Genomic DNA, 17,680 nt, shown 5'->3' with positions numbered 1-17,680 from the left:
GTTGATATGCCTGCCATAATGACGCTCACCTTATTTCTTTGACCTTGTGCACACCTCACAGGTACTTCAAAGTACATACATTACCAGAGTGAAAACGTGACGGAGCACAAAAAGCTTTAGTAAGCAATAGTTAAATGAACAAATGAACACAGGATAATTGTTATTCTAAAATGGAATTTCAGATTTAGTATTAATATTTTTTCCACATAAATTTTTTTGTTGCATAGATGTTGCATTTTAGAACAAGAGCACTCAGAGAGCACAACTCCCTCCGAAGGACAAGGACTTTAATAAAGGCTATATAGTTAGCCTGTTATGGCATCATTGTGATGCCTTAGGACATAATATTTAAAAAAAATAAAATATGTGTTCTCCTCATGCTCTTTCATACAGTTCCGATCAAAAGACCACTTGAAAAATGGCAAAAAAAATCATATTTTGCGTGTTTGGATCTTAACAAGGTTCCAAGTAGAGCTTCAACATGCAACAAGAAGAAATGTGAGACAAAACGTTTTTTTAAACATGCAATTTATTGAAAACAGTGCTTAAACTGAAACAGGCTGAAACATGCAAAATATGATGTTTTGCCATTTTTCAAGTGGTCTTAAAATTTTGATCAGGATTGTATGATATATAACCTGGTATGGTTTCTGGAGAAAAAGTTTCAAGGTCAACTTTGACCTCGGCTCTAACAATGAAGGTCAAGGTCAAATGCTTAGCCAACCTAGGCACTCATGTCCCCCAAGGCCTAGTATGTTATTGTGAAGTTTTAAGGGAATCCATTAAAAATTTTTTTTTAAGTTTTTATTAATTTTCACATTTGGTGTGACCTTGACTTTGACCTGATTTTCATCACAGTTAACTCAGTTCGAGCTGCTATTGGTATCTACCGTCACACAAAATTTGAAAATGATATCTTGAAAACTATGGACAAGAATGCTAACAAACTGAAAAACAAAAACGAATCAATTACACACTCCCTCTGAGAGGGATACCTCCAGGTTTATTGTCTTTTTTTCTTTTTTCTTTTTTCTTTTTTACAGTGTTTATTTTGTATCAAGCATGTCACCAAAATATTGTTCACCAAAGTATTATGACACAATGGTTGTTTTACGATTTCCCCTTTTTACTTATGGAATCACACTAAAAGCTAATCTAATGTTTATCCTTTTCGTTCATACCTGTTATTATGCTAGCTTCTTCTTTTAGAAAGGGTTTTTGGAATATTCTTTCTTCTCTTACTTTTCACTCTTGTTTTCTGTGTGTCTGTCTTTGTGTGTGCATGGACATGCGCTCTTAAAGGCAAGAAAAACTCCATCCTGCAGCACAAGGTGCAACACGACCTCAGCTCTGGTGTACTCAACTACCAGGAGAATGAGATCATCCAGCAGATTGTGCAGCATGACAGGGACATGGCCCACTGTGCCCACCTCATGCAGAACGCTCCACCACAGACACCGCCCTCACCTACCCCTGTCATCTGGGCCCCACTCATCCAAGCACCTCTCCAGGCAGCAGCTGCCACCACCTCTGTAGCCATAGCCCTGACACACCATCCCCACCTCCCATCAACGCTCTTCAGACCTCCAGTTTCTGTCCTCGGTTCCCTGAAGGACCCTCCTAGCCGACTTAAAAAGTTTCACACATTTGTTCCTTCATCCACATCACCTGGCTCTGCTGGGGACTCTCCTTCTAGCACACCTTCTAAGCTGCAAACTGGGATAGACATGCCATTGCTGGCGTCTTTCCGGGCCCAGCAAATTACATCAGGTTCAGGGGCAACTAGTTCAAGCCAGCATGCTTCAGGTAGCGGAATACAACGCGGACCTTGCAGGTCTGGGCCTGTGTCCAGTGGAGGAGCAACCTCCGTGTTCCCGTTTGGTCAGTTTTCATCTTCTGGTTCACCTTCATCTAGTACGGCCCAGCTGCACCCTCAACCACAAAATCAAAAATCCTTCCGCTCTGGTACACCACCTCTCTCAAACCTCTTTCACCAAGGATCTATAGGTGGAAGCACAGGGTCAGGACTAAGTGGAAGTTTAGCTGGAGCTTGTGGTGGTGCTACGGGATGGACTTTAGGTGGAGCAGTTGGAGGTTTTGTGGAAGGGGCCACTGGTGGGGACACTTCCTGGGCGGGAGAGGACTATACAACTGGGTTGTTAGAAGTGACTTCTGGTGGGCACTCTGGGTTGGGAGGAGCTAATGGTGGATCAGTAGGAGGGATCTCAGGGGAAACCAAGGTAGGAGTATCTGAGGGAGCAGTGGAAACTGTTTGTAGCAGGTTATCAGGTGGATTGGTGGTACCCAATACATGTGGGCCCATAACTGATACGGCAAAGAGATCAATTGGGGGGACTTCCAGAGGATCACTGGTAATAGCTTCCGGGGGGTCAGTCAGTGGAACTTCTGGAGAATCACTGGCAGTGACTACCACTGGAGGATCCCTGGGACGGGCTTCTGATGGATCAGTGGGACTGGTTTATGGTGGAGCCTCAGGGGGAACATTTGGAGGATTTTCTTGTGATTCAACACAAGGAAATTCTGGCGGATCAATGGGGAGGACTTCTGGTGGATCAACAACTAGCCATTTAGGTGGAGGTTCAAGTGGGACAGTTGGAGGAGTGACTGGAGGACATATAGGCAGAGCAGTAAGTGGCACAATTGGAAGCCATATAGCAGGATCTACAGCTTGTTCTCTTGGAGGAATTACTTCTGGGCTTATTAGTTCCTCTCGCTGTCAGAGCCCTATATCTAATAATTCTCTATCTGGTCAGCTTCCCCAAAACCAACCACCTGCCAAGCCTCCTCAGGTGGCTCCTCTGCAGCAGTTTGCTGGAGGAGGCAGGACTACCAGTGGATTAAACCTTTTCCAGTCCCCTCCACAAGGTTCCCCATCCTCTGGTAGAGGACAGCACAGTCAGCAGCCTGCTGAGGGCTCCCCATCTTCCCTCAGCCATTCTAGCCTGGCAGGCCTCCAGTCTGGCTGCTTACCTCACCAGATGTCACTGGAAAGGTCTGCATTGGCTTCTCTGGCCCAGTATGGTTCAGCAAACGCCTCACCCTGCCTTACTCCAGTCGCACCCAGTCCCACTGTTCAAAGCCCTGTGGCAGGCAGGACTTTCCACTACAGTGACCCTTCTAGTGTCACAGGATCCCACAGTTCTTTGCTCATGCCTCAAACTTGTTTTCCTTCACAGCTTCCAAGCCAGCCACAAAGTACAGGAAGAGATTCCCCCCTGGGACGTTTTTCTGAGGACCTAAAGCTTTTATCTAGCTCCCATTCATCCCTGCCCCAGGAGGTGGCCCAGGTCTTAAGCCACCAAACTCCTTGCTCTTCAATAGAAACTGGGTATTACCCTTCTCCATTTTCCTCTCCTACTCTTGTACCCAAACCCTGTAGCTCAGTGCCAGGGCACATGACTCCTCCAATCCAGATGTCTCCGGGGCACCCTCACCAGACTTATTCCTCCGGGGCCTCACCAGCCTTGTCTTTACGGAGGGACTCTGCTGCCTTTTCATCTGATCTAGAACCTCAGTCTGTCCGCTCTAAACTCCCTTCAAATTTGTGAGGATTGATCACACCCTCCTGTGCTCCTTTGAACTAAAACACAAATGATCTCCATTTGTGGCATTCTTTTCTGTCTTCAGACTATTTTTCACTTTATTTTTACCAAGATTTTACATTTACTGTGATTTAAAAGACACTTCATAGGGCAACTCAGAGCTCTATAGTACACTTTGTTTGATTTATGCTTTTTCCTTTTATTATTCATTGATACTGTGTATATAGATAGAGTTATATTTAAATGATAAGTTAATCAAGGGACTAGGAGGGTGTGAAAATGATCTCCATTTAAAAGACAGTCATTTTATTTATTTCTATAACTATGCCAAATTCATGTTGTGATGTTTAGGTGATTCAATGGACTACCCAATAATACTCGTTTTCTGCAGGAACCTATGCACTAACACCTGCATGTATCAATGTTTTTGTCTTTCTTTCTTTTTTTTGCGTGTGTGTGTTTAAAAATTATCTACATTTTTAGCGAAAAAACATGCTTTGAGACAGTCTGACTCTTGTATTATCTCATTTAGGATCACATATTGTTGATCCTTAAATGTATCTATTAGATTGTACTTATTTATTCTCTGTATAATCTTTTCAAAACCTTGAGGGATGGAGAAGAGATTTTAGGAAACCAAAAAGACTTTTCCTGTGGGATAATACTTCACCACTTCTTGACCCATTATCCTTGCTTTCTACCACTTTCTCAAATTACTACTGTTTTTGAAGCAGGGGTACAGGGGTTCAGCGAGCTCCCCTCCGTCTAAATATTGAGACGTAACAGTATGTGAGTGACTGGCTTTCTGCAGAGTCCTCAATCATGTCCTAACAAGCTCACTTTGTCTTCCAAGCTCATGTTGCTAATGTGTGTAGAAAGCATGTGAAAGCATATTTTTTCCCCTGACTGTGAGCAACTGTTAATGTGTGAGTGTTAGTGCTAATATGTGTGAATCAGTGGAACAGTCAGATGCAAAGCAAAACTTTTTCCTAGAATGATCATCAGAGCCTTTTTACACAAAAACTAGGACTTCCATTAGCGTGTATGATCCACTGTGTAGCACGCAAACAATTTAAAGTAAAAAATAGCCAGATGTTTAATATCCCACAAACTAGACTTTCATGTAGGAAAAACAGTATATTCAGTACACAATCTGAAGTATTTGAAAAATGCTGGAAACTAGAATACACCTTGATATTTAATTACTTCTATTTTAGTTGTTATATGCTGTCAACAAAGACATTTTTGAAAGCTACTGCTGAGTTGGAGATGAAGTTGAATGTAAGTAAGTACTTTTGCTATTGTAGATTAACTGAAGGCACAATGCTCCAGGGGGTTAAGAGACTGTTCCACCACTGAAAAGGTCATGGATTCAATATCTTTAACAGATGTTTCCAGCAGCAGCAGCAGCAGCCATTTCTACTGCCAAAGTGTCCTTTACCAAGACACAGAATAAGTACTTGCTAAATTGTTTGTGAGGTTATTGGATGTGTTACTCAGTTAGGTTCTCTAAAACAGATTACTCCTCTGCATGTGTTCCTTAAAATATTGATGCATAACTACATTGCCAAAGTAAACCTGAGAAAAATTGTACAATTGCAATATAATCTCCAATACATAGATTACTTAACAAGTAAAGATAAGAGAGATTTTGACACACACACGCACGCACACACACACGCACACACACACACACACACACACACACATACACACACACACACACACACACACATATATATATATAAGTGAAAACGAGTACACTCATTGATTTAATAGCTTGTGGAATCAGCAGCTTTTATCAGCAACTTCAAGTAATCATTTTCCACATGAATTTATTGGTCTCTCACTTCGTTATAGAGGAAATTTGGCCCACTCCTCTTTGCAATGTTGCTACAGTTCATTAAGGTTTGTGAGCATTCATCCTAAGATCTTAAGACACAGCATTTCAACCAGGTTGAAGTATGGATTTTGACCACACCATTGCAACACCTTGATTCTTTTGTTTTTCGGTCATTCTGTTGTAGATTCGCTGCTGTGTTTGAGATTATTGTCCTGTTACATGACCCAGTTTTAGCCAAGTTTTAGCTGTTGGACAGATGGTTTCACATTTGACTCTAAAATACTTTGGTCCACAGAGGAGTTCATAGTCAATTCAATAACTGCAAGGTGCCCAGGTCTGCTGTAGGTAGCAAAACAAATGCAAGTCACCCCTCCACTACTATGCTTGACAGTTGGTATGACATGTTTGAGCTGATATGCTGTGTTTGGTTTTCACCAAACGTGGTGCTGTGCATTATAGGTAAACATCTCCACTGTGGTGTTTTTTGTTCTTCAAGGACATTGTTCCAGAAGTCTTACGTTTTGTGTTGCCATGTTCTTTGTAGAGAGAAGAGGCTTTCTCCTGGCAACCCTTCCAATTGTACTGTCATAAACTTTGACATTTGACATGCTAACTGAGGCCTGTAGAGTCTGAGCTGCAGCTCTTGTTTTATTTTTGTATTTTTTGTCAGCTTCTCTGAACATTCCAAGGCCTGTCCTTGGGGTGAATTTAATAGGACATCCATTCCTGTGAAGACTGTAGCATTGTGTTAACACACACCTGAATGAAGACCAGGAAACTGCTAAAACTTGTGCTGTTGTAAAGGTGGTCATACTTATATGATGCATTAATCAAATACATTTGATTAACAGGACCTGGCTCTTAGTGCATCAAATAGGATCAAAAGTATGCTTATGTACGTTTGCAATTATTTATTCAACAAATGTGTCAGTTGATGTAATAGTCTTGTGGAAAAAGTAACTACAATTCTAAAGCCATTTTGCACTTTTTTAAAGTAATTTTAAGCATAAATAACATAAAATTATATTAATTTCAAGATGTTTGATGTTTTTCTTCTATGTGCTTCCTATTTCACTCCCAATCTTTCAACAGGATTCAAATCTGAGCTACGACTAAGCCATTCCATAACTACCCCTTTTTCTTTATTTGAGCCATTCCTTGTTGCATCTCCTAATGTGTATACTACTAGTGTGAAACTTCAGACAGCCTTTCATTGTCTTTAGGCACTCTTCAATATAATGCAGAATTCATAGTGGGATGAATGACTGTAAAATCTGCAGTCAGGCAGCAAATTCCCTCTAAACACACAATTTGGTGATTCATTCACTGACAATAAGGTTTTTTTGCTCCTGAAAACTTGATTCTGATCTGTGTCAAACATGCATATTAATATTATTACAAAAAGAATAATATTTGATTTCTCTTTTCCTGAGCACATTGTTCCAAAAGGCCTGGTCTTTGCATATACAGACAATAACATTGTGACATACTGACAGGTGAAGTGAATTAGTGGGTGGGCTATATTAGGGAGCAAATGAAAATGTTGTCCTCAAAGTTCAGAAGCAGGAAAAAATCAGCAAGCATGAGGATTTGACTGAGTTTGACAAAGGACAAATTATGGTAAATGGGAAATAAATAATTTTTTTGTATTCAGTGTTTCTACTCCAGCTGAGCTTTATACAACATGTCTCATTCCCCCATTCACACACAAGCACTTTACAAGCAAGATGATCGATGTATCAGAGAGCAACTTGGGTTTCGTATCTTACTTAGTGGCTTCCGGTTGAGCAGACACCAGCAGATAACAAAGCTAACTGCAGATCCTTTGATGAGATCTCATCAAATGATCTGCTGATTGGCTGAATTCTCTGGGGAACAATTAATAGACAAATTAGTAGTCATTTAAAGTATATTATTACTTATAAGTAATTTAGCTTACAGTGGAATTATTTATTTCAGATTGTTTTGGAAATATTTTTACAATATTTCTTAGAGCTCTTAGAGAGCTTTTCAGATATTGATACAACAACACTACACACATGGAAAGTAAATGAAGACCGGATCTTATGTCACAGGTTTAAGTGAGACAATTTCAACCTGTCACTTCCTAAAGAGTTTGTAATTATCAGAGTATCCTGAACACCTGATTCCCATTTCATGGATTTGAAGGGTACATAAGTGATGTACTTACTTTTTTCAAAATTTTGATTTTGGTATTCTTATTTTTCTTTGTTTATTTTATTTAAATGAAATGGCTGAGAAAATGGCAATTAAATGCCTCAATTTTATTTTATTTACTAGAATTATTATTAAGCAGCGTCTCAAAAAGCAACAGTTTTTTGCTTGTTGAAAACTTTTTTAAAAAGTATAATGGGATATTGTTACTTTTCACATGATCATCTATGATAAGTAACGTTTAGATAATTTAGATTTTTTTTTTACTAGTGTTCAGTCAAAAAGCACGTATCAGAGTCTGTTTGAATAAAAGTATGCTTTCAAAATCTGTTGGCACTAAAGGGAGCCTTCAAGTGGTTAAAAAACGATATACACAGCAGAGTAAGGTATCATGAAACTCTCAAAGGGGAGGATCAGTGATATGTTTCTACATGTTTGTCTGTAGCTCATCACAAAGGCAGACCCAGGTTCCACCGAGACAGCTGAGTCCTTAACTAAGTCACAGCAGTCAGCCACTGCAGTCTAATTTAACAAGACATGTCTGTAATCCCTTGACCCTCAAATACTATCCAGGAGTCACGCACATACAAAGCTACCATGCCCTCCCCTCATTACAGTCATGTAAAGTTATACTCATAATGTATAGCAGTACACATGGCATGACACGCAGTTGCACAAATGCACATTTACTGACATGCTCATGTCCATTAGATCGTATTCTCATTTTCCAAAAAAATTAACTATTTTGGATTTCCAATTTTAAAAAAATTACATTTCATGTTGTTGAAAATGTTGAGCAAATTTTACGACCAACCTGCCCAGCCACAGCAGTTTTAACCACTTTTATAATTAGGAATTAAGCACATTTCTTTTTGTATTTGACTCACAATATTAGAACAAGTTATTGTTATTATTATTTTATTATTTTGCAAGTATGCATTCACTGAGTATGTATGTGTTTCACTTATCTATAACCTCTTAAGAATTATGGGAAACACTATGACTAATGAATATTTTTCCATCATCAGCCCAAAGGGACTTTGGGGCTAGTAAATGTGGAATATAATCGAGTGATATTGTGTTAGATAGAGACAGACTGGGGAGGGGCATCACAGAGAACGTAGCGTTAATCATTACAGCAATGTATTTAAACCAATATAATGAATTTTTTTAATGTTTAAAAATAAGAGTCTTCTTGCTCTAGACAGACAGACTGGGTTACTAATGGTTATAGCAGTGCTTTGTTCACCTCTCCCACATCTAACACCTTTTTTCATTAGCAGTAAACAGCTATCTGAATGGCTCTAAAACATTTATATTGGCTTCATGGCTCAAGGAGAAGGAAACAGAGCTCTGGAACAAAATCACAATAATAAAGACACAGAAATGTTTCACATCGGGGATATTGATTATCTGATTGTGTAGGCATTTAAAACCACAATTGTTCTGTACCTGTTTCCATCATAAAGTCAGACAGGCTACTGTGCCTCCAACATCAGGAAAAAGTTCCCCATTTTTTCTCACAATATGACCTTATTAAGGTATAGAGTTGGAGGATAGTTTGAAGCCTGCCTGCAAGACAAAGGTGTAGATGTGAGGCGGCATTGATGCACTGCAGGAATGACATAGTTGGACACTTAGCCACAGGGAAGACAAGTAGTCCGACAGGCACCCCATGTGGTACTCATGTTGATGGGTTACTTGCCCCCACTTTGTGATTGTAGAGCGCTAGTGGATGTTTTTCAACATTGATTAGGAGAAAATGAGAGAAAGTTTTGAGCGGTGTGAGTGCACATGCAAGACAGTGTGCCCCTCAGTTACAAGGCAGAGTTGATAGCCAGAGGTGCTGTCAGACATGAGTGGGACATGGGTCCTAGATTGTATGGAGAGGTAAACACTGTGGAGGGACTGACAAATTGGCTAACTCAGTCTGTTCCATTATCACAGATAACTGGTTAAAGAAGAGTCTGGGTTTGTTTTTAACTGAGTCTATTAAAGTTGGTTTGAAAACTGCTGATTACTGTGAAGTAAAAGAAAATTAGCTATTGATTAATCATCTTCTGGCTTGAATTATGTAATGTAAATGACGAGGAGGTTCATTATCCTTATGGTCACAAAATATGTTTAGCTTCATTCATCTTATCCTTCATTCAGACTAAAGGTATGAAAATAGCCAAAACTAGAGTAACAAGATTTTCACCTGACAGCGATGTTTATTCTTCAAGGGGATTTTCTGTTTCCATCCTGCTAGACTTTTTGCTGCATCTGTAGCATAGTGTAGTATAGAGGCAGTGTTTTTTTTTTTCTTAGAGGAATCGTCTGGGAATTAGATTAGAAGGCTTTGAAACTTTGTGTCGTTTGAGGCGAATAAAGAAAAACAACGGTGACTCACTCGCTCATGCAGAGACCTATTTTCATTATGTCTCCCTGTGTCACCCATCCAAACATGGGAAGAAAATGGCTGTTTGAGAGCAATAGAGAAAACAGCAATGAAGGGGCAGATGAAGCGTCACAACATCTGCCATCTTTCTGTACAAACTCTTGGAGCTAGTTTTTCAGAAATCTGTATAGAGGAAACCAAGGCTGGACTGGGACAAAAAATCGGCCCGGGCTTTTTGACTGGAGACCGGCCCACCAGGATAAAGATTGAAAATGTGACGTCATTCAGGGGTAAAACCGCAAAGGGTTCTGGGAACTTGTGGCAAATTGAACTCAGTTACACAGCGATAAAAAGAAACCCAAAAAATGGCAAGAAGCTGTTGTATTATTAACTGCAATAGCCGGTCGCATGACAGCCACGGGAAGCCGACGGGTAAAGAGATCGGTTTTTTTTTATCGGATTATGTCGTTGAAGAGAAATTTTTTAAGCCATGTTTCCTAAGTAAGAGCCACGGATGGTCTGGATATACCAAATATAACGTCCCAGAACCCTCCAGCTCACATGTTAGTCTGCTCCAAGCATTCCCACAAAGGTCAGAGTTTTGTAGTAGTTAATACGTCATTTTTCTTAACATAATTGGTGATATAGGTTACAAGCAAGTCTGGCGCTGAACAGAAATTGTCGCGCTATGCTCCTTTGTTTATTGTGCATAAATAGTGAATTGTCCTGACACAATATTGCGTTTCGCTTCTGTTATTACCATGGTACATTGACAAAAACATATACTTTTATTCACAGGATAAAACAGTTGTTTTGTATCACTAATTGTCCAGTGCGATTACAGCATACAATATTATTGTCACTGCTACATTTCTGTAGAAATTATTTCCACTACTAATTAATTACCGTTGAGCTCAAAGGTCCTATTAATAAACGGTTAACGAATGTGTATTTATGACGACGATTTGTGAGACTGGTAAACTTTGTTCGTACGATGGTCTTTCGTTCTACACGGTGCATTTCAAGATCCTGTACCCATCCGTCGGTAAACTGTACCTGGGCTTGTTGCAGTGACCTGAAGTTACTAAACTTCATGAGTGTATGCACTCACTCCAAGATCCGTATAATTATAAATCTGAGCGTGGTGAAAGTTGGGCAACACGCTAACGTCTTTTGTCCACTCTGTGTGCTCGTAAGGGTCTGACCCTTTCACTCCTTTGATTTTTTCCTCGTATCTTTTCTTTGTCTTTTCGTCGAGTCTGTCTTTGTACGGACCGGCATTGTTCTCCTTTTGTTTTGTACATTCCTTTTTTGTGCGTCAAAGAAAAAACAAGAAGGCATTGGAACCGGAGAATGAACGGTGCTGCAAATGCTTGCATTTGATGCGGTACTTGGATTGTTTTGCCACGAGTTCCCGGCATGCAATGCGCAAAAATCACGTGATTGCTAAACAAGGGGGAGGGTCCATCCGGCCTCCTCGGCTGTAATTGGTCCAGCCCAGAGTCGATCATGACCAATTGGCCAATCCAACACCTTTCATTATATATACCCTTCCTAAAAAAAAAAAAAAAAAATCCATCGGCCCATAACAACAAAAAATCGCCAGCGGCCCACCGGGCAAATGCCCGGTATGCCCGATGGCCAGTCCAGCTATGGAGGAAACAGTACAAAAGCGCCTGACATGTCTGTTTTCATGCTGAATAACTTAATCAAATCTAGGTCAGGGATACCTGGTCTTTATAGGGAGGGTTTCATGAAAAATGTTTTTCTGTAGCATAATGTACAAATGCATAATGCACAAAAATAGTCTCATAGGAGAAGAGTGGAATTGCATCAGATTTAACCACTAGCTAATTTCCATCTACACTATTTGGGCAGGTCAACACAATAATAAATATAAAATAGCACAAACATGTTTAATACTTTATTGACACAAAAATGTTCATAACTTTTGGCCTGCTTATTTACAGTAGATGTGCTGTGAAATGGCCAGCAGATTTGTAAGTTGCACCTCTCTTACCTCCAGCTTTGGTGGAGTTCCACACGGCATCTCTGTACCATTTACAATTCATATTTGCTTCTGTTCAGCAGCAACCTCAGATTCTGTTTGGTGGATTTCCAATTCCACTGGTTAATCTCAGCCTCCTTCTCCCTTTGTGCTGCCCATGAATATGGGTTGGTGAATAAGCAATGCACACTAATGAAATCATTTGCTGTGATTGAGGATTAGATGTAGCAGCAGCAGAATTGAACCTGCAATTTCTCGAGGGAAAGAAAGGAACTTTTTTTTTTTCCAAGGCCCTCGTTATTCATTCATGACTGCAGATTCCTTCTACCTTTCCATAAATGCTCATCATATTGCACACACCAGCACCAGAATCAGGTGTTTGAAAGGACAGGGTAGCACGGAGTCATTTGATATGATAACAAGATGGCTATATATGATGCTTTATATATATATATATAAAGTTGTTTATTGTAGCATCTAATAAAACTGACCTCATTTGCTGCTTCTCTAGTGAGAAGAAATAAAGGAACTATAAGGTTATTCTGACCACAAAGCAGGCTGTTAGACAGTATAACCTGTACATGAACCATTTTAGGAACAGCAGGGTGCGTATAGGTTAACACACCTACAGATTACCTGAAAGATTCTGTAGGGTAATGCCGCAGTACAGCGACGTGGCAGGAGACCTTCTTTGTAGCTGTCGGTACAAAAACACTCTTTCAGGCAGTTTTAAAAGTGATTCATCTGCAAAATATGACTTGTTTCTGTAATGCAACAATATACAAATTAGAAGCTTAGATTTGGAAAATATGTGTCGCATATGTTTCTCTGTTAGTTGCAGCTCATCAGAAAATCCTGTGTTGAAGCCAAAAGTGAGCCTGCTCCTCCCTGGATTAATGTGGGCAAAACAGAAAAGGGCACATTTATATTCTATTTGGAGAGACGAGGGTTTAGATTTAAGAAAGAAAGAAAGAAAGAAAGAAAGAAAGAAAGAAAGAAAGAAAGAAAGAAAGAAAGAAAGAAAGAAAGAAAAGAAAAATCTGCCTCTTAAAGCTGTCTTTCATTTGTGGAAGTACTATAACTCCATTTAATCTAATGTTGGCATCATGACGTTGACAAGTTACTTAGTTATACAGCTATTTCCATAGGACCTATTTATATTTCTGTATTTATTTTAGACTACTTAATAAGTAATGTCAACTCCATGCCAGATTATGATAAGCAATGTTCACCAAATTGTGTGTTTGTACAGAGTTCATAACCTGTCCATGATTTTTAAGGAATTTTGCATTGTATAAGCTCTACACTTTGGTACAGCGCAGGAGTGGGACATTTTCGTTACACGACGCTGCAGACGAAGTCTTTCTATCTGAAGGCTCAACCTTTTTGTTTCACGAAGGCAGTGACTGATTCAACACTTCTTATGAGGACTAACAACCTTTTGAGGAGGACAGTATTTTGATCGCTTTGCTATTGATCAAGGGATATCTTTTTTGTTCTGCATTTAACATGGGAACTATGAAAAAAAGCAATAAGGGAACTGGGAACTGTAAATGTATGGTGTGAAAGGTAGCTACGGGACATTGCGCTGACCCACACAGCAAGCACACGTACAGTAGCCGTGGCTTGCAGATTGTGTGGCGGTAAAAGGAGTGAACTGTTGATAAGCACATATACTGGATGAAATAAAACGGTATAGAATAAAATATAAGGAACACCTGCTTTGAGTGTTTTTTTCTCTCTCTGTATATCTCTTTTTGTATATTACATGCAGCATGCTCCCAATTGTAATTCGCAAAATCCCTTAGCAGCTATTTTTTCCCTCCCTCTTGTGAGATGTGTCAATAAGCAAAAGCCTTTCACACACACACACACACACACACACACACACACACACACACACACACACACACACACACACACACACACTTTCACTCGGATGAACACAAAGAACGGTCAGGAGACAGGTGAAGCTCCTCAGAATCCTGAAAATGTTGGCAGACTGTAAAAAGGAGGGCAGTCGGCGTCTGCCCCTGTGAGCTCGCAGCCATCTGCTTCATTAGAATTCCCCCTTGAGGTAACCTTCCCTTCTAGAAGAGGAACTCATCGAAAGTGAAGGGCTTTGTTTTAGAGTGTCTATTGTAATTACACATTATTCTCCTCTTCTGATGCCTGCCTGGTGAGAGGAAAGAGCTGGCTTATGGTTGCCTGCTTGGCATCCAACGGAGACAAAAACGCACACTTTTGCTGGGTGTAAATGCCGCATAGCTGCCGTTGCCACGTGAGCCCACTGTATGCTATCGCTGTGTGATTTTGTGCAATGGCCCAAATCAGTGAGGGCATAGTGGCATCCAAGCGGTTGAGGTGGCTGTCACTCTGCTATCATGGAGGGAAGAGACAACGCTAAAGCCTTCCTCTGCGGTATCTGGGATAATCTGCTCTAGTTCTCCTTGGGTCAAACTCAACAGTAATTAATCCTACCATTACCCTGCAAGCCTGAGGGTTAAAGCAATGTATACAAATCTGTCTTGAGTTCTTTTCCTCTTTTGCCAGATAGCCCTTTTCAAATTGACATTGGTGCTGAAATAGAGAGAACACATATCTTGATTTTTACATAAATTAAAACATTTTAATAGTGGCATGTGTGAAAGACATGGGGATTAGGGTCGATATCAGATGGTCATAAGGATGAAACTTGAGCGCCCTGAACATCTAGAGTCTGTGCAACCACATTTAATGTAAAACTCACTTTCTATATCACAAGAACTGTGTTATCATTTAAAGATCCTTTTTTAAAGTTTTTCCAAACCCAACAAACTTTTTTGTTTGTTTCTGAGAAGGAGAACAGTTTTACTTTCCATATCTTCTCACACTCATGCTGAACTGCGGCATTATGCTCAAGGATGCTGGCTTGGGGCTATAGCTTTTGGCAGCCCAGGACTCACAGCACTCAAAAACACACACAGTAACTACAGCATATCCGTATTAGTGCTTTTCCCCCCGCTAAAACCCTACCGTCAAAGCCTTTTGACATCTGCCAGTTTGTTCGCAAATACTGTCCAAATGCCAACTTTGCAATGCTCCAGCTTTTGATGCGCATGGCTGAAAGTTTTCTTTTTGTGTCAGTGCTGATGTGTGTACTCATGCACGTGCGTGACTCTGTGTATCTGTGTGTGTGTGCTTGTTTGTGCCTCGTGGGATTAGGTTCATGAAAGCATATGCATGGATAACATCAGAAGGATGGCCACAGGTTGCCAACCTGATGTCCTCTCTCAACCTCTTGCTCTGCCAATTATGCCCCCACCACCACAATCACAACCCCTGACCCCCATCACCCAACTTAAAAAAAACCCCAGTCTGCTGCTTACTCCTTCATTATGCTCCTACAATATCATTATGGTCAGAAATGGGATATATGTGCCCTACTTAAAGGTGGAGAAAGGTGTTGAGAAAAGTCTGCGTGTGTTTGTATTAAAAATAAAAAGGTGATAATATGATCTCTCTATGTCAGCTATTGCTTTTCATCATCAGAAGAAGACATGTGAAACTTAATTAGCACCACGGTGAATGTTGAGATGAATTATTGACTCACAGACTTTGATAACTTTCTATCCAAACGATGGAAAAAAGTAAACTGCATTTCTAAATTAGCTGCAAGAAAGCTCGTTAGGTAACAATAGCTTTAAAATATATTAATTCTTCAGTATTAAGACTCTATTAGGGTATTAGCTACTTTTAAGTAAAGATATACTTTTAGTTTTCACTTTGTAACAATGGTATTCTTGTATTGTGTTAAACACAATTTTATTTTTCCTAGCTTTTAATGTTCCATGCATAAATTACACTGGAATATATAAAATAATATTCACGTGCTTTTAACATTTTCCAGGTCATCTGATGAGTGTTAATCGAAACTGAGAGAGTTGGACTTTGATGTGATGATGTGCTGCCTTGAGCCATGTCAACACAAGAACCATTAGCTCAAGTTGTCACCCTGCCATCTGCTAACCGTCTGTCCTAAATGTCTGTTTCTAAGCACAGCCAATCCCCTCTCTAGACACTCTCGGAGTTAGCTGCCTATTTCTGACTACGAGGGCTTAAGTCCATCTTGCAATGCTCATAAATTGTTTAAATACTGTTTATTGAATCAGTCCTTGAGATTGAATTGCAGAGATTAATTCCAAAATGTGGTATCTCTTATTTCCAAAATATGACCCCTACCCCGCTTAACTGATTGCTCGCATGACAGTAAAATATTTTAGTAGATATTTTTGGCTTTCAATTTAAAGGAGAGGGATGCTTAGCAGTGGTTTTTGAAATGTGGAACAATAAGCTGATATTTCAACTCGACAACACACACAGGATTTAACAAAGAAACCAGAGAAATCTGGTTATATTAGCATGCAGTGTTGTTCAGTGGATGACTCTTGCATATTTTATAAATCCCCTGTCTATTCTAAAAATAATGGTTTAAAAAGAAACCCAGAGGAACTCATTTGAAAGAGAGGAAAATACTATTTCCTTATATTTATCATTTATAATCCTCCATGACTGGTGATCTCTGCAACACTATCCTCCTCCTCCACCTCCTCCTCATCTGTCTCCTTATACCCCAGTGAAACTTGATGGGGGTGGGGGACTTCCTTCCTCACGTCCCTCTTCCTCCCCTTGGCTATGTAGACGAACCATCCCTTGCTTTGCCATTCCTCACTTTTCATAGGGCAAGGGCAAACTGTAAAAAGCAGAGAGCCCAACCCCCAAGCCTGCAAACCACTGTTCCCTGTTTATCATATTAGCCTGTGCCCTTGAGAATTTCGCTGCCAGGTTCAAGCTTTGAACTAAGGAGAAAAAAAAGACCACAGTAACTATACTATTGGCTATGTGTTTAAATTGAAACTGTAAATGGCCAGGTACTAAACCATTTTCAGGCTTCAGAATAGAACATCTCGACTCTTGCATGCTTTGTTGTGCAATGGCTCCCATTCCACCCTTGAGAGAAATCTTAAAAACGTGGCCCTTGTGTATGCGTATAGAGTTTATTTTCTTGTTACCATGGAAACCAAAATGTCGTCTGATAAATTTTAGCAGAACAACATATTGTGTCTCAAAGTCATCTTGATGTGAGACTCAAGTTGGGGAAGCCAGGATCAAATTATCCACCATATGTATTTAGAAAGGCTTAATTACACCAGTTCATGACTTGCCATTGTTCAGAATAATTATGATAATTTGAAGTGTCATTACTGACAGCCATAATTATAATTTTGCAGAAGAGCCGGTTTGTCAAATCACTCCTTGAGAGGAACACAGAAGAGGAGCAATTTCAAGCAAGTGAATGTTCTAAATGTCACACTGACCCTACTGACCTCCATCCTTCATCTCACCTGCAAATGAATGTCTTGGCTATTGGTGGTAGTGGTGGGGGTGGTGGGGGTCTATCCTCTCGTGAGGTAGCCATGTTATAGGGACAAGCTACAGATTCATGAACAAAATGTTTCTCATTTGTCAGGTAACAGATGGGACACACATGGTGAACGCAATCATCCTCCTTTTGTTAAGTGGCCTGTATTGTTATGTCATACAACCCAGGAGAGCTGTTACATATACCAGCACTCTCTGATATCTAAATCAACTGTGATTGCTACCTTTAGTATCACTGAAGCCTGAAAGGCCTTGTGTTGAATGAGTTCTTTTTTGTTATGAAACTTAAA

At 40.0% G+C, this 17,680-nt stretch overlaps 1 protein-coding gene across 1 annotated transcript in view; it reads left to right on the top strand.

The window, feature by feature from the left end:
- The window catches only part of hcn4 (hyperpolarization activated cyclic nucleotide-gated potassium channel 4), a 75,391-nt gene extending 68,949 nt beyond the window's left edge, over nt 1-6,442 (top strand). Inside the window, exon 8 of the mRNA XM_085450730.1 lies at nt 1,303-6,442. Coding sequence (XP_085306856.1) covers nt 1,303-3,569 — 2,267 coding nt within the window. The 3' untranslated portion in view covers nt 3,570-6,442. The remainder of the gene's footprint in view (nt 1-1,302) is intronic.
- The last annotated feature ends 11,238 nt before the right edge of the window (nt 6,443-17,680 follow it).

This window comes from Copadichromis virginalis, linkage group LG1 (assembly GCF_057382275.1).
Source record: "Copadichromis virginalis isolate Kocher_CV1m ecotype Utaka linkage group LG1, C_Virginalis_male_GT1.1, whole genome shotgun sequence".
Classification (NCBI taxonomy): Eukaryota; Metazoa; Chordata; class Actinopteri; order Cichliformes; family Cichlidae; genus Copadichromis; species Copadichromis virginalis.
Note: the sequence above shows the minus strand (reverse complement) of the source record. Positions and strands in the feature narration are given on the sequence as shown.